Raw genomic sequence first — 22,438 nt, 5'->3', positions numbered from 1 at the left:
TGTAATCAGCATATTTTTAATAAGTAAATGAAGACATGCATTTTTGCTGTGGTTTTCTCCTGTATACAGGAGATGCTCAGTATTGCCATTTAACTTAAGTCATTTCGGTCAGTAACTCTGTGAACATAATACATTATTTCTCAAAAATGTCCTAAAGAATAAAAGACAAAAGCATGATGGTTTAAAACTGAAGGAAAATACATTTGTATAGTTTATTGTAGAGATAAAAACTTCTAATATAAAATTACAGTTGATTGGAAATGAGCATTTTCAGTGCTTAGGGTGTTCTGTTCACAAAGTGTACATAAGATGTCATGACAGGTAACTTCTTCAGATTTTTTAGAAAATAGAACATAATATAAAACTAACAACGTAAACAGCAGTCAGGTTAAGGGGTCGTGGCTCTAAATTCTGATTAAAATCAGGTGCATGTACACAACCGTTCAAAAGTTTGAGGTAAATTGTTTTTAAAATTGTCTTATGCTGACCATGACTACATTTATTTTGTTAGAAAATACAGAAAATGGTAATATTGTGAAATATAATCATTTAAAACCACTACTCCTGTCTTACTCCTGCCACTACTATCACTACTCCTGTCTTTAGTGTCACATGATCCTTCAGAAATCATTCTAATATTTGTTGGTGCTCAAGTAGCATATCTTATTATTTTTTTCAATGTTGAAATAATTCACTGTCATTATAATGCTTGGATTAGCCAGGACTTTTCTTACTATAACTGATTTTATTTGTCTAAAATAAGAATGTCATATACACCTTGGATGACTTGAGGGCGAGTCTTGAGCTGTGCTGCTCAACATTTTTGTGGAAACCATAACAATTTTCTCAATCAGGATTCTTTAATGAATAGTGGTATTATTAGAAAGTTCAAAAGAACAACAAATACATCTCTTGTAACATTATAAATCAGTTTAATCCCTCGTTGCTGGACAAAAATAATTCCGCCCCAGACATTTTAATGGTAGTGTAAATGTCATTAAAATGTTTCTATTTCCAGATTCCAGTACTCAATTCATGCACCACATATTGTGGACAATCTCCACCTTCTAAAGGATTGATTTGTCAGCCACCCTACAAAGCATACAAAAGCCAGCTCTCCCTAGGCCATGGATTTAGTCTACAAGTTTGCGCATAATAATATTGGTCTATTGATTGGGTCATTAATAGTGCCTCTGTTAACAGCATACCAGTGAAAACACGGGGTGACAGAGAAATGTACTGCAAATGGATATAGATGTGTATGTGATATACATATGCCTAGGAATATGTAGTTATGGAAGCTGGAACTCTGCAATACACCTTTCCCAATGTTTGAGCAACAGATTCATTTAAGCAGCAGTGAGGAACACACCACACAGAGAGACCTGTTATGTAACTCAAATCTGTCCTTGTTGTTGCATCCATTGACTTACAGGCTACCACACAGAACATCATATCCATTACATGCATATTCATCAAAGAGTATTAAAACCTCATGGTTTGACAGTTAATCATGGCCCATCCATAACACATATTTTACATAGTGAAAACACGTCCCATTAAACTGGATGGTTCAATGCAAAACAATTATAAATAATAAGATTATTAAATAAATAATAAAAATTAACAAAACATGTCTCACCTACTGTTAAAACAAACACCAACCATCACAAATAAAAACTACCTTCTGTTTGAACTAAAGTCACGATTACAGTGATACTTTTAGAGATGGTTTACAAAAACTACCCATTAATATTTGATCACATCCATTAAACCATGTCATGCTATTGTAAGAACTGAATGACTCACCCACTGCAGCAAAATAGGATGGTCGACAGATGACAGGGTCTCGTGCCAAATAACGATAAATCGACAGTTTAAAAACAGCAAAAAACGAGTACAAGAGAGGACAGTTACTGCATATTAATGTTTAAAGCTTCATCCAGCTAGCCTAGATAGAATTGAATCGCTCAGCTGATTTCCACCAAACATTTCATTTGCGTACACTTCCTGATGGGCGGAGGGGGACGAACCATGTGGCCATGACGCGAGGTGTGTTGACAATACATTAGGCCTATTTTTAGCTTTTGTTGCATTCTTAATTTATTTTATGTTTATTGCAATAAAGATTAGAATTTTACGAAAAAGCAGTGCATTATCCGTTTTAGTGTTTTTCAAGAAACGGTATTTATTAGACAGCTATGTTCCTTTTCAGCTTTACCTCTATTCGTTGGTATCTTCCAGGATGTCATCTGTTTACATTTCTCTCATCAAGTTGTCACATTTTACAGCGGCTGACCGTTAGTGCATTCGTGATAAGAGCGCTTAGTTTACTTAGGCATTGTTACATCAATGGCTTTTAATGTGAGATGCAGAGCAGCAGTGACTTTTAACGTTACCTGAAAACATGGATGGATGAAAAGAAAGAGACTGTCAGACAGATGCCGTATAGATGACCTTTTGTACCTTAGCCTGCCTTGTTTGCATCACCTTGCTATTAGGCCTATACGTGCTGTTGTTTTAGTATAGTGTAGTTTTACTTATAATGTTTTTCTTTTTTTGGAGCAACCAATCCATCTTTCTGCCTCACGTTAACCCCAATTCTCCCATAGTCTATATATTCACTAGTGAGGACATTGCATAAGACTTACATTGATTATCAGGTTGATGATATTTTCTTTGGCCTAACCCAACCCTTACCCATGAACTACCCATCATAGAAAGATGCATAACACGTTTTGTGTTCATGTATAAGTCTTATGTATATGCTTATATATAAGCTCATGTATAAGCCTTTTAAACTAGTGAGGACCAGTAAAATGTCCTCACTATAGTCAGCTCAGCTGTCATACTATTTCACTATTGAGGACATTTGGCTCTCACAAGAATAGCCAAACCTGAAGCTAACCATGTTGAATTTCCATGTTTTACAGGGACTTTCCATAGATAGAATGATGTTTTACTGTACAAACTAGTTTTATAATGTACAACCCTCACAGAAACATCATTTAGGATGATTTATAAGATGTAACACACACACACATATGAGAACTGAAGTGAATAACACTGATTATCTCTTCATCATGGTACCTAGTGGGTGGGATATATTAGGCCGCAAGTGAACATTTTGTCCCCAAAGTTGATGTGTTAGAAGCAAGAAAAATGGGCAAGTGCAAGGATTTGAGCACGTTTTTACAAGGGCCAAATTGTGATGGCTAGACAGGTCAGAGCATCTCTAAAACTGCAGCTCTTGTGGGTTGTCTGCAGTGGTCAGTGTCTATCAAAAGTGGTCCAAGGAAGGAACAGTGTTGAACCGGCGACAGTCATGGGTGGCCAAGGCTCAGTGATGCACGGTGGGAGCGAACGGTGGTCCATGTGGTCTGATCAAACAGAGGAGCTACTGTAGCTGTAATTGCTCAAGAAGGTAATGCTGGTTCTAATAGAAAAGTATCAGAATATGCACAGTCAGTTTGTTGCATATGGGGCCGCAGACCAATCAAGGTGCACAGACTAACCCCTGTTTACTGCTGAAGTCGCCAAAAATGGGCACGTGAGCATCAGTACTAGACTATGGAGCAATGCACGGTGGCCTGTTCTGATTAATCCCGTTTTTTTTACATCACGTGGATGGCTGGATGTGTGTGTGTTGCTTAATTGGGGAACACATAACACCAGGATGCGCTATGGGAAGAAGGCAAGCCGGCCAAGGCAGTGACGCTTTCATGCAATATTGAAATCTTGGATCCATGGATCAGATGTTTGTTCAGCACATCCCACATATGCCTGATTTGATTAAGATCTTGAGAATTTGGAGGCCAAGTCAACACCTGCAACATTGCTTTTTGGTACGTGTCAAAGTAACATCCACATGGATGGCAGGACCCAAGAACCCAACATTGCCCAAAGCATCACACTGCTTCTGCCGGCTTGCCTTCTTCTCATAGTGCAGTCCGTTATTGTCATGTGGGGCTGTAGTGAAGTGCAAGACAAATGAGATACAAAACTTAGAAGATTGTAGGAGAATAAGAAACACAACTAAGTTTAATTTAGACGATACCAGAATGATTTTAAAATCTGCTTAGACCAAAAGCACAGCACACTTTAAGATGAAACTCTGCACAATAAAGTTTACTGGCTCTTTATGTTTAGCAGCTCAAGGCAGAATAATTAATTTGACTGTTTAAATTTATTAAAGTGTTACACGATCCTTAAGAAATCATTCTGATATGCTGACTGAAAATGATTCTGCTGCTTAATATTTAATATTTTAATGGAAACTATGGATTCGGATATGGATAACTATTTACAGGATTCTTTGATAATTATAAATTTCAGAAGAACAGCATTTATTTGAGTTTTTTCCTCCTCCATTTAAAAATAAATAAATAAATACGAAATTCCCATCCACATGAAAACACACAATGAAGCACTGTCAAGAGCCTGCCAAACCAACAGGTGGCAATATAACCCTAACTATAAAGCCATTTTGGCCAGTAAAACGGGTTATTGCCAGTTCAGGTTCCAGTAAGATTTAAAGGATTAGTTCACCCAAAAATTAAATTTATGTCATTAATGACTCGCTCTAACGTTGTTCCACACCCGTAGGACCTCCGTTCATCTTCAGAACACAGTTTAAGATATTTTAGATTTAGTCCGAGAGCATATGAAAGTGTATGCACATTGCATCATCAAAGTAGTCCATATGTGACATCAGTTGGTTAATTAGAATGAATTGTTGCCTCGTTTATGAAGTCCATAAAAGTGCATTTATCCATCATATAACTGCTCCACACAGCTCCTGGGGGTTAATAAAGGCCTTTTGAAGTGAAGTGGGTCGTTGATGTAAGAAAATTATCCATATTTAAAACTTTACAAACTTAAAAAACTAACTTCCGGCAGATTGCCGTACACACCGATTTTTGGTGAAAGAGTAACCTCATGCATATTGAAGAACGCAGAAGTACAGAAAGCAACAACAAAAAAACACCGGTGATGAATTAGTCTAAAACATATATTATTTTATGAGAAATTGAAGAGAATTTTCGATATAAGAGAAGAGGGGCTTGAGTCTGTTGGCCAGCACGATCCACTAGAGGCGTCAAAGCTGCGAACTGCGTACAGCTTTCTGACGTAAGTTTGTTATTTTAGTCTATAAAGTTTTAAATATGGACATTTTTCTTACACAAACATGCCACGTCACGTCAGATGGCCTTCATTAACCTCCCAGAGTCGTGTGGAGCAGTTATGATGAATAGATGCACTTTTAATGGACATCGTAAACGAGGCAACATTTCACTGCTATTATAAAGCATGGATAAGCCAGAACTTTTTTAAAAATATATATCTCAGAATTTATTCGTCTGAAAGAAGAATGTCATTTACACTTAGGATGACTAAATCATGGGATCATTTTCATTTTTGGGTGAACTAATCCTTTAAAAGATTAGCAATTCCAGGTTACATTTCCACTAAATACAGTATAAACTGTAAATATATAATATCATTTTATATTAAATATCATACTAAATAAAAATGGGAATTCCCTCTCAAAAAACAACAACAAACACAGTTTAAATGTTACATAATATTTATTTGGAACACAACTGGACAAGGTCATTCAACTACACAATAGCAGAGATGTCGTTCTTTCTTCAGCTCCTGAATCTTATTAGAGTAGGTCTGGACAGTCCACAGGACTTAGGTCTCCCTGATCAGCTTTGTGAGCTTCTGGATCTTTGTCTTAGTAGACATGTCCACATACTTATCACCAATGCTCACGATCATGCCCCCCAGAATAGATGGATCAGACTGTGGGAAGGAGGAAGAGAAACACATGAAACATCTGTATTATAATAAATATAAGAAAACACTTTGATAGAAGCTATTTATTTCACATGTTCATTTCCACATGACAAGACGTGGTCATTTTTTCTTTATTCAATGTTGCAAATGTTACACACTCATACACACTTCTCCGGTACAATACACAAGTGTTGTCAAAAGTACCGACTGTTTAGTGGAATCGGAAACACCCCTCACATGCTCATCAAATGTGTCTGTGATTAGCTACAATGATCAGCGCTTCACAAACATGTAAATATACATCACTGGCGCTTTTCACAGACCACTTACACAGATACACACAGAGCGCTTGAATGCAGCCTACCGGTCTGCTGGTTGACGCCCACTTGTGCTTTCATACATTTCAAAACACCTTCAAACACTTCCGTGTGCTTTCAAACTCTGCTCTCAGGCACATCCGATGAGCACAATGGCCAGTCAGAGGTTTAGAATTACAGCTCAACAGCACTTAGACTCACATTTTTTAATTTCAGTACCGATTTGGTATCGCGGTCTGTACTTTTGACAACACTACACTAAACAGGAATAACATTTGCATTCTTTTACACTTTAGTGAAAAACAAAAGTCAAAGCATTATGCTGACCCGAATACCTGCTTTAAAAAAATATGGATCTTTAGATTAAAATTAGCACAAAATTAGCAAAAAGACACCCATTGGAATAAGCCCCCCTACCTTGGTCTCAAGCTTGATAGTTTCTCCCTTTGCAAGGAAACCATTCAGCGCCACCTTCAACTCTGCAAGACTAGCTTCATCCAGAGCCTGTTCAGACATTCAGCATAAAGACAATAAAAGAAATATTAAATTAGTCAAACTTAATCAGCAGTGCAGTTTATATGCAGAGTAAAACAAAACAACCCTCTACGCACATTGAATTGGCAATAGAATAGCCATTGGCTAGTACATTTTTTAGCTTAAGCCGGGTGCACACTGTGCGATTTTGGCCACGATTTGGCCGTCTGGGACAAATTTTGCAAATCCTAAAAGATTCCTCAGATCCTAGGATAAAATCTGACGTCTTTGGTCGTTAGTTTGACATGTTCACCAGCAGCCGATTAATGAGCGCTGCGATCAAATTTTACCTCAGACAAAATTCTGGCAGTGTCAGAAGATTTGGCACACAATCCTGCAGTGTGACTTCTCCTACGACGACAGTCAAATATCTCCGTTTTTCAAGACAAACTATGACCAAAACGAGTACTAGAGATTTTTTTATAGCCAGCATTTCAGTCCCGCGTGTAATGCAGCTCACCGTCACTGAATGCGTCATTCATTGATGATATAAAACTCCGGGTGAGTTTTCTTGCGCGCGTCCGTTTTTAGCGCACCTTAACTATCGTGCAGTCTGACATAATGTCAACTGAGATCTTACAGTGTGACATGGCGATCATGTTCGTACAGTCTGACAAGGGACATTCGCAAAGGATTTTGAAAAATCGCACAGTGTGCAGGACCCATTAGTCGCCAGACTGATATAGGATACTTTATTATATATGCACACTTTACACCTAACTGAGCAATATCTTCGTAAAAAAGGTCCAGCTTTTTAAATATCTGAATGTTCACTCTTAACATCATTCAATCAAGCATCAGACTGTGTTATGATATGATAATCAATCAAGCACTATTTAATGATAGAACTTAAAAAATTAGAAATAAAACTTTAGGTAACCATGTATAAATGCATATTTTTTATTTAACTTTAGACTGATGATGGTGCCTCTGTAAAAATAAAAAAGTAATAATAGTAATATAGTAAGATAATATTAACAATACTAAATCTACTACTAATAACAATATACAAAACACTAAGGATTTATGAGCTGCTGGGTTCATGAATATTAATCACGTTGACAGTATTCGCTCAAACTGATCTACTGAAATTAAAACAGGAAAAGATGAGCGCCAGCCAATGAGATTGCCGTTTGCACACTAGTTCTGCCCACTACCGGAAAAAAAACCCTGGCATATCTTCTGCTTGTTCTTAAAAGCTGAATAATTGTAAATTAATTCTGGTATGTTTTGACAGGAAAATACAACAAAGAATATTGCTAACATGTAGCGTGGCAATTCCGCGTGGTATGCAAGACTCTTGCGCACTCTGTCGCACGCACATTTGTTTGTTTGTGAGAAATGTGCTCAGCAAAGTGACGGCGAGTTGTGCACCTTCATAGATAATATACAGTACGTTGTCAGATGAGCTGAGAAACTCACACACTAGCTAGAGTGTTCACCGAGTGAATATATATATCTATGCTAAACTTTTTCTTAACCTCTAACACACACACAGGTGAGTAAAATATAAGAATTTATTAGCCAATGAATAATGATAGATATAATTTAGCCGCCCAGAGTGAACATTTACTTGCATATGTGAGTGTTTTACTCATATTGTAGAGGGTTGAAACATTTTATTTAGTAGTAATATTGAGGTTAAAATTAAAAGAAATGTGTACAAGAAGAGCAAAAAAATATATAAATTTATGCACAGCTTACCTGAGCAGTGGTGACCGAGCATGTGACCTCTCCTCTGTGGGCACTCATCATTTTTCCAAAGGCTGAGATGACACCAGGGGTCAAGGTCAAGCGACCATTTTCTGCCAGGACATCTGTTCATTAAAAAAAAAAAAAAAAAAAAAAAAAAAAAAAAAAAAAAAAAAAAAAAAAAATCACATATATAAATACACTTTGTTCTCGATCGCAATCATTCTAATATACTCCAGGGTTTCTACTGATAGAAAGCCATATGCTAATCCCTGAAGTAGCCCTTTAAATATACAGACTTTTCACTGTGCGAATATGCAATGTACAAACTTCACTTTACACTGCAAACTTTTCAGTGTACTCTTTCAGCACTCACTGATGAAGTTGATGGTGATGGGGGAGAGTTTTGCCTTGGTCAAGTAATCAATGAAAGTCTTCTGTTTGATACCACGCTTGACATGGGGGTTCATCACAACACTTGACAGCTTAGGATCCTTAATCAGGCTCTAGAAAGCAGGAAAATTGAAGATCCATAACTGATTAAATCACTGTGTAGCAAGCAGAAACAAAGAGAGAAATCTAAAGGGATACTCACAGACACACGTCCAAGCTCCTGTTCAACCTTATCAAGGTTCTTCTGCTTGCTGGCAGCAGAGAACAGGGCAGTAGCATAGCGTCCCTCAACCCCATAGATCTGGATAGGAGGCTGAAGAAACACAGTATGGTAAAAAAACAGAAAAAAAATCTTACACTATAGCAGCTTGACTATAATATATAAAACCATTATCAAAGAAAGCCTGTAACTACTACATCATTATATCATAGTATACACAGTAAATAAACTTGTATTAAACCATGGAGTTAAATCAACAGACAAATAAAAAATGTAATACTTTTACACACAGAAATCTCAGTTTCATCAAAACACCATAATTACTACCAATATCAGCACTGCAAAATCATACATTACACTTATGTAAGACACATTTAGAATATTTGTTATTTTAAATTAATGTAGGTATTTTAGGGTAAACTGTGGTTACCATTACTAACCATTGTAACTTTTGCAATGTGCAGGTGAAACCATGCATGGTCTTTTGACTTGATTTAATTTAAGAAAATGACTTACCTTGATAAGTTTTGCTACTGGTCGGATCACAGAAGTGCTAAACTGACGCACCTGTAGAGAGAAAAATATTAAGTTAACCAACTTGCATGCAGACTTGATATAACAAATATAACGGACTCTCAATGACACGACCGGGATATACATATAAACATATGCTCTTCATTCCAGTATTATCATTCATTGCGTCTCAAAACCTACTAAACTGCATCACGTTGTATGTTAACTTCTGCAGGATTTAAAACATATGTCCAATCACATTTTAGAGCATAAACTCATCAGGACATTTGCACAACTAATAAATAAATCCATTCAAACAACTCAAGAGACGAGACGCCAATGAACATTTTTAACTTAATATGATTTGATATCAGTGATAACGGATTATTAGATCTCACAAGAGCACAGGGTTTGAATCACTGTAACGTTACTTTACATGTTGCGGAGTAGACACTGCCTGTCAAGGCCTCCTTTCCTTATCAGATAAATCAGCTGGGTTTAAGCCTGTCAATTAATTACAGTTTCAACAGAGCACATGGATTTAACTACACGAAGCCAAACCGCTCGCGGTATTCCATAAAACTAACAAGGTTTTTAGAATGTCATACCTGCTGCCCCAGTCCAAGCGCTGCCATTTTCTCCTGCGACTGTGTAGGTCAAAAACACTGCGCATGCGTGAAAGTCTGGGAAGTACTAAAGAAATACGCCAGAGCAGCGCTCATGCATTGTGGGAAATGTAGTTAGTCATATCAATGGAAAATTACTCGGAAAGATCACGGGATAAACCAGACAAACCGCTTTGGAAAAAGCTTTCATTGGACAGTGACAGTCAACATGTGTGAGGCGTCTTAAGCTATTTGTGATGCAAGATGAATGCTAGATCTATATCTGGTGGTCATTCCAAATTATCCAAAATTATATAGGCCTATCTTATAATTATCTCACTAAAAAATTAAATAAATAAATAACGGCTTACAAAATCCGATATAGGCTACTTTTATTAAGATCAAGGTCGGGTTTATCTATATAGTAGCCTACCTTAAAAGCAACATATGTGTAGCCTACCTCATGAGGATATCAGCTGCATAGAGATTAAGTCACTAATTTGTCTTGATAATTTCACCCAGATCACTCACAGGATATTGCTAAAGATGGAACAAAATCAATGAGTATTAGGACTTCATCTCTCTGGTTTTTATGACAGGTTGCAACCAACTTCTTCTTCTTCTTCTTAGCCATTATTATTATTATTATTTTATGGTGGTTGGCAACCAGTTTATTGGTGCATTAGGCTACACAACCAACTTGGGTAGGCCTATTGTTTGTTTATGTGTTTTATTCAGCTTCAGAGTGTAGGTGGACACTTCAGGTGCACTTGTGGGAGTCAGACCCTGTGGATCACTTAGAGTCTAGAATTATATTTATAGCTAATTCATAATTATGAAGGGTTTGTGAAATATATTGCTGTGTTGGATTAAATGATAACAAGCATTTAATAAAAGTCAACTAACTTGTAAATAACTTTTTAATGAGCATTGCAAACCCAACTTCTCGGGACTCTCGGGGCATTTCCAGATTATTCTTTTGACTGCAAAACTTAAGAGGCTTAGAATTAGTCCGTCCAAAGACTGTGTCTCGTATAGTCCTGAAGGTTTGATTGTAGCTAAATAAGGGTAATTTCTGGAAGTTTCCAGTATTAAGTAAGGGACTAAGGGGTGATAAGTCATGAAACAATAGCTCTTGTCATATATAGTAGGCGTAACTTATGCAAATTTACGTTAGGCCACGTCGTCACGTTTAGGCTACACACCACATGTAAAGGGCGTGTACAGTACAGCGGAAGAAAAGAGAGTAGATGGACGTTTATAAAAGGCGCGTTTGGATCACCATTCATTCAGAGGGACTGAAATCTACAATTTCTGAACTTTTAAATACCTTTTCTGACAGCGAACACATCCTGCAAGCTTCTGAATTGAAACTGTCAGACACTGATGTAGATGATTCACCTCGCTTGGACCACTTCGTTCATTCTAGGAACACGCGATAAATAATCTTTATTTCAAGACTATTTGCATAAAAATGGTAAGTTGTATCTCAAGTGTAATTATTGTAGTAGTCAAACAGGAATGGAAAATTGAACTAAACCAATGATCCGTACATAATATATTTTGCAAAGCGACTGTTTTTGTAGCGGCGTAGAAATGCTCCACATTTGAGAAATTCCGTCAATATCTGCGAGATAAATATGAAATCTTGTACTGCACATTGTTTTTCAAACGACATGACGCAGCAGACGTCTTGAATTAAAGGGATAGTTCGTTAAAAAAATGAGCAAGAAGGTGTGACAGCTCGGTCCCCATTCATTATTATTATTTTGATTCTAGGAAAGTGCATGGGGACTTGCAGGGGGGCTATTTGGAAGAAAGTCATACAGGTTTGGTAACGTTAGATGTTGTGTATTAACCGTAGACTGCATTAACAAGGCAAATACACCACAGAGGGTGAGTAAATGTGTTTTTGTCGAAAACGTTGATGTTATCTTCAGCAAAGAATCAGCACTAACTGACTATCTTGATTACTATTGAAAAATATCGTTCAGTCATAGTAGTAGTTTTACATCCAGTCCGGCGAGCGCAGCTTCTAGAAATTTCGCAGGAATCGCACAGCGTTGGAGTTAGCAGTCAAAAAATTCCATGCAAAATGAATAATATTTTCCCCAAAATAGACATGTGTCAATAAACACAAGCAGTGTAGGTCTGTTTTTTTTTTTTTTAGTCACCCATCCTGAATGAATGGTGTTGATAGGTCTTTTGTATTTACTGTCGTGATTTCTTTTTTTTCCTTTTTTTAAAAATCAGTATCTATAAGTCGTTGTCATTGGTTACTAGAGTACATTTGAGGTAGTGAGACGAGTTGTCTGGCAGTGGAAATTTTTCTCCTTGCCCACCCCTCCCAATGCCAAGTGTTTTCATTTTTTCTTGGCCAACCAGAGGATCCATAAAGAGATTATTCCAGGCTGTCTGGTTTTGGATAGTATGACAATTAAAAAGATCATGTAGCCTACTATTTTTTTTAATGACTTTTTAATTGTATTTATTTATCTATTTATTCATTCATTTTTGTTCCTATTGTGGAACTCAAAAGAGATATTAGGCACAAAGTTACACACTGACCGTCAAGGTCACCATTTAATTTCATTGCTGAGACTTGTTATTCTGCCTACCATCTTTTTTGTGCTCCACATAGGCCTGGCCCCAGAAGGGGGACATACCTGTGCCAACCTGGACCAGACCCAGCGATTTCATTTCGGCCTTTGGCACCCCTGAAAAGTGTAAATGCCCCCCAAAATGTGTGTTCAGGTGCAATGCAGGGATCCACCTAAATTTAAGTCTTACAAAGTTTGGCAAAATGTGAGCATCAGTAAACAATGAAATAATTAAGGTTAACTGTCTTTTTAACAAAGATGTCATCTGTTTACAGTACTGACTCAGTATTGTGTCATTTGTGATGTGTCAGTTATGATAAATTTATAGCACTGAGGTCCATCCACAACCTGATAACATCAGCACAATTTGTGTCATACAGTGACACAGTGAGACAATCATGGTGTCATGGTGGTGGAGCTTTATTACATAGAAAAGTACTGTTGTAATTATTTCTTAATGTGTATAATTTTATACATAGTAGGGCATAACTAACTTGGTTTATAAAAAGACAGGGTTATGATAAGTAAAGTAAGGAGAATTTTTTTGTTGTTGTTGTTTTAATTGTTGTCATTTTGTGGCTTTAATCAAGATTTGGAAAAATTAAGACAGCTAGTGAGATGGCCATAAACAGAGCAATTTTGTTTGGTAAGGCTTGGGCAAATGTCTCCCAGTATTGTATCATGAGGAACAGTGTTTGCATTGTACTGATGTGATGTGTGATAAATGCAGACAGGATAAATTAAGACATTTCTTAATACCAACAAGCGGCAGTAGTCACCGCTTATTGAAGTTCCTTATTTTTTTTTGCTTATGATGAGGATAAGCTTCTGGTAGTGTGTTACCATTGATTACTTTTAAATCTTTCCTTCTCATTTCCGCTTTAAACCCTAACATTAATATGACCAAACTGTTTGGATACTTTAGTCAGAGCTGTTGCAGTCTGACCATGAGCTTGCTGTTAGATGGGATGTTAAGCTGGCTGTTAAAACCAACCAGTGTAGTGTTGTGCAATAATCTGCCCTATGGTTCACAGGGAATTAGTGCCTGAAGTCCAAGCTGGTATAGTTTTCAGGTGGCAGAGCAGTGGATTGGGAAGCGATGCGGCACATTTGCGTATGTCTAAGTTAGTGTTGTCAAAAATATCGATATTTCGATATATATCGATACTGGAATATCTGAAACGATACGATTCTCAGTTTTTACAGTATCGATATTAGCTGCGCTCTCCTCTCCGACCGTCAGCGAGCTGACACACACCGGCATATTCTCACTCGGCCCGGTTAACCTCTGAGCACGGCGAACGCGCGTTCTGCTGAACTTTTTCCTCATGACAGTGTGTTAGTGTTAGTGTGTGTGATCGGTCTGAATTTCGCGCGGGATTGCACATAAATTAATTCTAGCCTACTAATGCCCGCAGATTTCGTGCTCCACATCTGAAGCGCACACACACATAGCCTACCCTAATAAAGCCGCCTCTGACATGATACAAGTGCAAACATTTGCTTCCTTTTCCAGCATATTATTGGTCAAATACACTCAAAGAATTATCAGTGCACATCTGGAAGAGTATTAACGTAAACACAGTCGCAAACAGTTCAGGAAGAACGAGTAACAGGAACAGTGTTAGTTAGGATCCATGTGTCTGTTAGTCTTAAAGGGACCGCAGTCATTTGTTATTCAAACTACAAAAAGACAAACGATCACACTGCTCTTGACTGATCAACTTGTGTAACTTTAATAGTTTCATCTGTACGCTATTGAATTTTTTACAAAGAACATTATCCAATGTTGTTTTAAATGTAATTACTATGCATTTTTTTAATTCAGTTTCTTATCTGAATGTTAGACCTACCTGAAAAAATAAAGCAGTCTTTTTAATTTTTATCTTCTATTCTATTGCATTTATTTGTGCTATTGTTTGTAATCTGTTTATTTGTTATTATTTTATTACTGTTTACTCGTCTTTTTAAATTCAATTTACCATTCGAAATCAAGCTTTCTTGTGCTGTGTGTAAGCTACTGCAACACAATTACCCTATTGTAAAAAATACATTGAGATAGCAAAAATTTGTGAGATAATTTTAATAGTAATTGATCAATTGATCAATAATTGTTCAAATCAAAATGATGCCCAACCCTAAGGAACATGCTGGCCACATGAATTTTTAGTAAAAAATAACAATGAATAATAAGTTCTGTTGTCATATTAAGCATCTTATCTTATTTATTTATTTATTTATTTTTTTACTGTGGTATCGATTTAGTATCGATATATCGATATTTTAGTCTGATATCGTATCGAAGTCATAATTTTGGTATCGTGACAACACTAGTCTAAGTTATGCAACCATTAAAGCGAGGCGATAATGATTGGGAGATCAAGATGTAACAACTTTCAGTCAAAAAAAAAAGATCTGAATTCTTATACATGTTGAAAGTAAGGTATAAATAAATATTGGGAAAACAATTGTTTTTATGAAGCTTGAAAAGATAAATTGATTATAATGTTGACAGTTAGTTATGTTGATCATCATATTTAAAAATGGAGACTTGGTAACTTTTATTAAACAATTTTTGAGTTTTTATTGCTGTTAATTTCTTTTAGGGATACACTATTAAAACGATGACCGTCATATACTGATGTCATTCTATACTGCTTTATTTATATAAATGAAAAAAACTATAAAAAGATATCAGCAATTGTTTTAATTGCAGGACTACATTATAATGTAAATGTATGAATGTATGTTAAAGTGGTGAAATGTGCATGTGCAATTAAATATCCAATATTGTCCAATAGCGATAAATTAATATTGACCTCTTTTCTGAGATAGGGCTTGGATTAAGCCAAGAGTAGGTCTTAGTTAAATTAGGATGTTTAAGTAACTTATATAAACGTCCCTTTGAAAAAAAAGAAAAAAAAAACATTACTGGTGTGCATCTTGAGACAAAACAACGGCACTGACATATTTTAAGATATATCAGTGCAAGTTGCTTTCTGCGCTCAAACATCCATTTTAGTCTGAGACTAGGTTTAAGTCTTGTCTGTGAAACCGGGCAAAAAGTTTGTCGTATATGTATATTGTTTAACAGAATAACAACTGTAACAGTTATCAAAAAAAAAATGTTCAGCAAAATGTTATTTTCCCATTTTGTGGCAATTAAAGTCAGGGGCTAGTAATAGTGAATGACCTACACTTCTAATGCATGCCATGTTTCTCTCTCTCTTTCTTTCTGTGTTTGCTGTCTTGCAGGAATGTAAACTCTTGCCATTTCTAGACCAGAAGCCAGAGACATCCTCCCCAAAATAACTCTTGTGCTTCATGAGTGCACCGTTGGATTACCAATCAAATCTAAACCAAACACAAACCAAATAGAAATTCCTCTGACAGATGGTGGATGCTTCCGTTTCCTTCTAGAAAGACAGCAAACCAAAGGAATAAGAGATTTTTTGTGCATTTGCTTGCATCTTTACTCAAATAAACCTATTTTTTTCAGACAATTGCATTTTGAACTGTGATAGTAACATGTTAAAAACAGGACCAATGATGGAGGCGGCGGATATTGCAGTTGTTGCACTTTATTTTGTACTTTTACTTGTGATTGGTCTGCTCGCCATGTGGAAGTCTAACCATAGCACTGTCAGTGGCTACTTCCTGGCAGGTCGAAATATGAATTGGGTGGTGATAGGTGCCTCACTGTTTGTCAGCAACATCGGCAGCGAGCATTTCATTGGTCTCGCTGGTTCTGGTGCAGCAAGTGGTTTTGCAGTGGGCGCCTGGGAGTTCAATGCACTCCTTCTTCTGCAGCTGCTCGGCTGGGTGTTCATCCCAGTCTACATCCACTGTGGAGTTTACACCATGCCAGAATACCTCTCCAAGCGCTATGGAGGCAAGCGGCTAAAGATTTACTTTGCTGCCCTCTCACTTCTGCTGTATGTCTTTACTAAACTCTCAGTGGACTTGTACGCAGGCGCTCTTTTCATTCAGGAGTCTCTTGGCTGGAATCTATACCTGTCAATCATCTTGCTTATCACTATGACTGCCTTCCTGACAGTGACCGGTGGACTGGTTGCTGTGATCTACACGGACACTCTACAGGCTGTGCTCATGATTGGCGGTGCCTTGACCCTTACCATCATCAGTCTGGTCAAGGTAGGCGGCTTGGAAGGGGTGCGAGAAAAATACATGGAAGCAGTCCCCAACGTCACTGCCATCCTGGCTAACAGCAACTTCAGCTTCCAGTACACAAACTCCTGCCGAATCCATCCCAAGACTGATTCTCTCAAGCTTCTACGAGGACCGTTTGATGAGGACATCCCTTGGCCGGGCTTCCTGTTGGGGCAGACACCCGCATCCATTTGGTACTGGTGTGCGGACCAAGTCATCGTTCAGAGAGTCTTAGCTGCCAAGAATATCATCCATGCCAAAGGCTCCACGCTTATGGCAGGAGTACTTAAAATCCTTCCCATGTTTATCATTGTTATTCCAGGAATGATCTCACGAATAATGTTCCCAGATGAGCTGGCGTGCATTGGACCAGAGCACTGCATGGCTGTTTGTGGCAGTCAAGCTGGCTGTTCCAACATCGCCTACCCTCGGCTGGTCATGAGCGTGATGCCGGTGGGTCTCCGAGGGTTGATGATGGCTGTCATGATCGCTGCCCTCATGAGCGACCTGGACTCGATTTTTAACAGCGCTAGCACCATCTTCACATTGGACATATATAAAATGCTGCGTGTATGTGCATCATCCCGTGAGCTGGTGGTGGTCGGCAGGGTGTTTGTGATCTTCATGGTGACAATCAGCATCGCTTGGGTGCCTGTCATTATTGAGATGCAAGGTGGCCAGATGTACCTGTACATCCAGGAAATTGCAGGATACCTCACACCTCCCATTGCTGCCCTTTTTTTGCTCGGAGTCTTCTGGAAACGCTGCAATGAGACCGGCGCGTTTTGGGGCGGTATGACTGGGTTCATTCTAGGCACCACCCGCCTCATCCTTGGCTTTGTGTATCGTGAGCCAAAATGTGACCAGCCAGATGAGCGTCCGGCTTTCATTACTCATGTCCACTACATGTACATTGCAGCCGGGCTGTTTTGGATTTCCGGGCTGGTGGCTGTGATTGTCAGTTTGTGCACAGCACCACCAGCAGTGGAGAAGGTCAAGCGTACCACAATTTGGGGCTTGAGAGAACTTAAGCGGCTTGCTGGGACTGAACGAGAGGAGATGTACAAACTCAATAATGGCAATGGAGTCCTCAAAAAAGATGTGCCTGATGATGTTCAGAAGGAGAGATGTCTTGATGGGGCTGAAATGAAACTCCTCATGCCCTCGCCTTGTGACGAAGATCCCACGACCCCCAGCACAGGGGCATCCACACCAATGGAGCTGTACGGCAACGGTCACGCAACACTGGTGAAACAGAAGGACAAAGGCCAGTGTGATGATGAGAACTGCCCGCAAGTATTTGACTGGATTTGTCATCAAGAGAAAAAAAGGCCTGTTGTCGAACCCAAAGTCATTGAAGATGAAGAAGCTGTCCGCAAAATGCTTTATGAACCCCCTAAGATCAAGCTGTTACTTAATGTAGGCCTTGTGTTGGTTTGTTCACTGGGTGTTTTCATGTTTGTTTACTTCTCCTTGTAATGTGCTGGTCTTACCTTATCCCTGTGTGAAAGACCGCACATTTATATGAACTACTTGTTTTTATAAGCCATCTAGGGTCTGTAATATTTACAGTGTATTTTTTCTTAACTTTCTTTTTAGGCACTCTTAACATTTTGAATCATTCCAATAGAAGTTATTTATTGTTTCTCCTTGGCTTTGTGTCACACCTCCTTGAAAATATTTATGCTATTCCTTAATGGTATGTTGATGACCAAATTCATTATTGAAACTAGCTTTTTGTAGTTTATGGTCTGTCAAGTTAAGCAAATTTAGGATGTACTACTTTTATTTTTATTTTTTGCCGTTAATTTTGTCACTCATGTAAGTGGAATCTTATTTCCAAAGTTTTATGTGAAATGTGACAGTAATGAATTTTAAGTGAATTTTAAAATTTATTGTAAGATTCAAAGAATTTATTTAAAAATATCTTTTGCATAAAAAAGTATCATGACCTGTAACCTTGCTATACATTCCCAAATACAAGTAAGACTTTAATGTAAATTGTAACAGTGTGTAATCAATTTTCTATATTTTCAGAGTACTTTAATTTCTCTTTATGTAGAGCTACTTTCATTGGAACTTTAATTTTTTCATTGGAAAAAAACACCAACACCAAAATGCCTTTTGTAAAGAGCATAGGCTGTAAAGACCCTGCTTTGTTTGCATTTTGGGACTGACATGTGAAAAAGACTTCCAAGATATTATCACTCCAAAACAAATCAACTATAAAATGCACAGACATGGTTATAGATGTTACTGAATGACTCTCAGAACCACCACAGGAAAGACTCAAGCTAGAGCACACTGTCATAAATGTTGTAATCTGATATAATGATATCCCAAAACAGGTTGTTTAGACTGGGATGTCCAATTTTGATTGCTGCGCAAAAATAATATCTTGTTCTTCTAGAAGAAGAATTTGAATACAGCTGCAGTGACAGGCATTACTTGTTATTGATCTGCTGTTGAATGCTCTATTTGTTCAGACAAAGGGGAACTGGTGGATGCGGCCTTAGTGAAAATGAAATGGTGTGAGATATTTTGTAAACAGAAGTGTTTTTTTTGTGTTTTTTTTTAAGTGCAAGCTCACAATGTTGTATTAATATGGTACTTTGACAAGCACATCATTTTAATGAACATTTATCCCAAAGGTGCAACAAAATTATTTTGATTTAAAGGAACTGTATTTCAATTAATCATAAAATGGCCCTGATATGTCACTAGACATTAAGAAATCATGTTAATTTCAAATACTTATATCACAACAGTCGTCCGGCCAGGATATTGTCATTTAAAGTTGTTGTTGCAGCCCTCAACTGATGTTGATGTTGTCATGTTGTGTTTTGGCCTAAAGCTCTGCCCTCCACCTATCTACCAATCACAAAGTCAGTAGTGTTTTAGCATTCGGGTTGCCAGATCTGCTCTAGTTACCCCAGCTACAGCTACAAATGCTCCTGCTGGATCCTGCAGCCATGGCAACCTTGAGTCAGGGGGAGGGGGAGAGGGGATACACCGCTCTACAGTCATTTGAAAGTGATTGCAGTACCAGTTTTGGCCACAATCTTACATACATTTCCTTTAAGTCAGAAGGGTTGTGGCAAAATGGATATTGTGAAGAGGTGCAACATTTATTTTGTCTCATATTTTTTTGTTCTTTTTATTTATTTATCAGCCTTCAAAAATCATTATACCCCCCAAAAATAAACTGGGGTTAAATTAGCTGATTGTTTTATATTTTAAATTAAAATTGTATATTTTTAAATCCATTTTTATACAGATCATATCTTTGTATTGGAAAAGACATAAATAAAAAGAAAGTATAGAGACCTGCTTCTTTCCCCCATATTAATGATTTGGTTTTGGACTCGTATGGTCCTTCTCAATGTTACTTTGACAAGTGATTACTGTTTCTTTGCAGCTATCAGTTCTCATCTTATTCTGGTTCATAGCATTTATCTGAATTGAATCATTCAGTCAATACTGTGGTTGACCTCAATATCAGTGAAACATATGATTGCTTAAGATGTAATAAATTGACTTAAATGTAAAATTGCAAAATTTGGGTGCTGTTGAGATTATTTGAGGCCTAATTGAATGTTTGTTGTCATAATCCAAAACTGATTTTATCTCTTTGACTTTACAAAATATTGGTAAACATTATTTGTAAGATTTAATGATCTGACAGAGCATCTTTTAGCACATTTATGCGTAGGTATTATTTGTTTTCTGGCAATATCAACTATACTATATTTGCTTTGGGGTGGGGGTGGAAGTGATTGTTGGTTTTGGATTCACCACAAATTTTCTTACCAGCACCCAAAGTTTTTGAATGCATTTATTAGTAAAATGATGATGAGGTTCTATCTTTTTTGTTGTTGTTGTTGAAAGCACTGTTATGTTGTTTGTGTGTGATAATGTGAATTTGAAGTCCGTTGCGATACTTCATTTAATGTAATCCTTTATGCTACTTTTTAAACATGGACATTCATGACAATAAAAGGGTTTTGTGTTTTGATTTAAATGGATTTTACATTTGTATTGAATGGCGTATAGAAAACAGATATTTATTTTGTGCTTTAGTTTAGAGTGTGTACATCTCTTAAGATTCCTTGTGTTGCTTAAAACGGGCTTCATCCATTCATTGTAAAACATTCCATAAGCTAAAAAAACGCATATGGATTTTATTGCTTTCAATCTCTGATCTAATCAGACATAACACAAATGATTTGTACATTTGCTACTTTTATTATCAAAAGTTGCGGATGAATAAAAAGACATTCATTTGAGAACAATAAACTGTGTGAGCTTGGTTATTTGACTTTAATATATTGTATAATTTACTTGCATGCTGTTTTTTTATTTATATTTTTTTATTCTTAATTTGTCAACAATTTACTTACACCATTGCATGTTATTCAAAACACCACTGCATTTCAAAATAAGTTTTACAGTTTTGTTTATAAGTGGCTCTGTCTTATATATTATCCTGAGTTTTATGTCACCCATATCTAAGGTTTTTTAGTCCTGTTGTTTATTCTTAAATGAATATTCTAATTCTGCATAAATGTCCTAATCTAATATAAAGACAATTTGCCTACTCATATTACACACATGCAAAGAGAATCATCCATTGCACTAATGGAGCCTATGTATTCTGGGATGAGAAACTGATATAGCCTACACATGGTGAATCACAGCTATGGTTCCATCCATCATTTTTAGGGGGATATCGCATAAAAACACTGGATAGAAACGCCATAAATCTCAAGTGATAAGAGACCCTGGCCTTAACTACGATGGAAACTTACTAACTCATTTACTACTGAGAATGGTCTGGTTTTAACCAGGCTAATGGAAACGCATTTACAGAATAAATTCCTCAATGCTCAAAAAAAGAAATCGTCTGCGCGATTGGACCAGAGGACAGATTTCATTGCACAGCATCTGAAATGCTGTTTTGGTCATTCTGAAATGCCTGAGCAAAATTTGTCGTCAGTTCAGAACAATTCTCACCCAGAACTGTCTAATAGTAGCCTAGAAATCTAGACGCACCCTAGCGGCAGCAAATCTAATCTGCCCGCGAGTGTCGTCTAGCAACTCTCAATACCCTTCTTAGCTGTAAACGCCTAATGCCTGGTTCAGACTACACGATATTAGCCCGAATTTGGCACGATCTGTTTGACGTAAGGTGTCGTGGGGATTCGTGAACGATAATGGACATCGAGACGCAATAATCGATCGTTTCATCTCGTAGAGTGTGTCATAGTATACGACAACCGAATCCACGTCTGCAATAGTTCACGACATCATGACAGAAAGACTAGCATGTTTAAATTTTTTTGCGGCCCTTCACGACGGGTTCCGTCACGTGTGACGCTGACCAACCGGATCTGACACAGACAGTTTTCGTACACAGCTTTCAAACACGGCGAAATTCATGAGAGATGAAGGAGCGGCTAACTTTAGGTGGAATTATAAAATGGAGGAAAGGTTCGTGGATCCTGCCTGTACGATGTGTCATCGAGGGACTAGCACAACCAAATAAGAAAAATGCTGGCAAACGATAGTGGAAGCCCTTCAGGAACCCGGTGA

The 22,438-nt window shown here is 37.5% G+C and overlaps 3 protein-coding genes across 3 annotated transcripts in view; 1 reads left to right on the top strand and 2 right to left on the bottom strand.

Moving 5' to 3' along the window:
* The window catches only part of dop1b (DOP1 leucine zipper like protein B), a 29,391-nt gene extending 27,384 nt beyond the window's left edge, over positions 1 to 2,007 (bottom strand). The window contains exon 1 of the mRNA XM_067444069.1: positions 1,810 to 2,007. The gene's annotated coding sequence lies outside the window, so the exon portion shown is untranslated. The remainder of the gene's footprint in view (positions 1 to 1,809) is intronic.
* Positions 2,008 to 5,569: 3,562 nt separating this feature from the next.
* On the bottom strand, positions 5,570 to 10,181 carry atp5po (ATP synthase peripheral stalk subunit OSCP). Its single transcript, XM_067445064.1, has 7 exons — positions 10,080 to 10,181; positions 9,475 to 9,525; positions 8,941 to 9,051; positions 8,722 to 8,851; positions 8,358 to 8,470; positions 6,537 to 6,623; positions 5,570 to 5,808 (listed from the first exon to the last, which is right to left on the bottom strand). Exons 1-7 carry the CDS (start codon positions 10,104 to 10,106, stop codon positions 5,698 to 5,700), a joined length of 630 nt encoding a protein of 209 aa, XP_067301165.1. The 5' UTR covers positions 10,107 to 10,181; the 3' UTR covers positions 5,570 to 5,697.
* A 1,068-nt stretch (positions 10,182 to 11,249) lies between these two features.
* On the top strand, positions 11,250 to 20,867 carry slc5a3b (solute carrier family 5 member 3b). Its single transcript, XM_067444068.1, has 2 exons — positions 11,250 to 11,553; positions 15,932 to 20,867. The coding sequence occupies exon 2, from the start codon at positions 16,205 to 16,207 to the stop codon at positions 18,323 to 18,325; it is 2,121 nt and encodes a 706-aa protein (XP_067300169.1). The 5' UTR covers positions 11,250 to 11,553; positions 15,932 to 16,204; the 3' UTR covers positions 18,326 to 20,867.
* Positions 20,868 to 22,438: the final 1,571 nt, after the last annotated feature.

The sequence above is a fragment of the Pseudorasbora parva genome, chromosome 5 (genome assembly GCF_024679245.1).
Source record: "Pseudorasbora parva isolate DD20220531a chromosome 5, ASM2467924v1, whole genome shotgun sequence".
NCBI lineage: Eukaryota > Metazoa > Chordata > Actinopteri > Cypriniformes > Gobionidae > Pseudorasbora > Pseudorasbora parva.
This window is presented reverse-complemented; position numbering and strand designations above follow the sequence as displayed.

Excerpts from the sequence above, each read along its gene's own strand:
- atp5po (XM_067445064.1), bottom strand. The coding sequence starts at position 10,106 with ATGGCAGCGCTTGGACTGGGGCAGCAG. Across the intron at positions 9,052-9,474 it reads CAGTAGCAAAACTTATCAAG|CCTCCTATCCAGATCTATGG; the intron begins GTAAGTCATTTT and ends GTGTTTCTTCAG. Across the intron at positions 8,852-8,940 it reads AGGAGCTTGGACGTGTGTCT|AGCCTGATTAAGGATCCTAA; the intron begins GTGAGTATCCCT and ends CCTGCTTTCTAG.
- slc5a3b (XM_067444068.1), top strand. The coding sequence starts at position 16,205 with ATGTTAAAAACAGGACCAATGATGGAGGCGGCGGATATTGCAGTTGTT.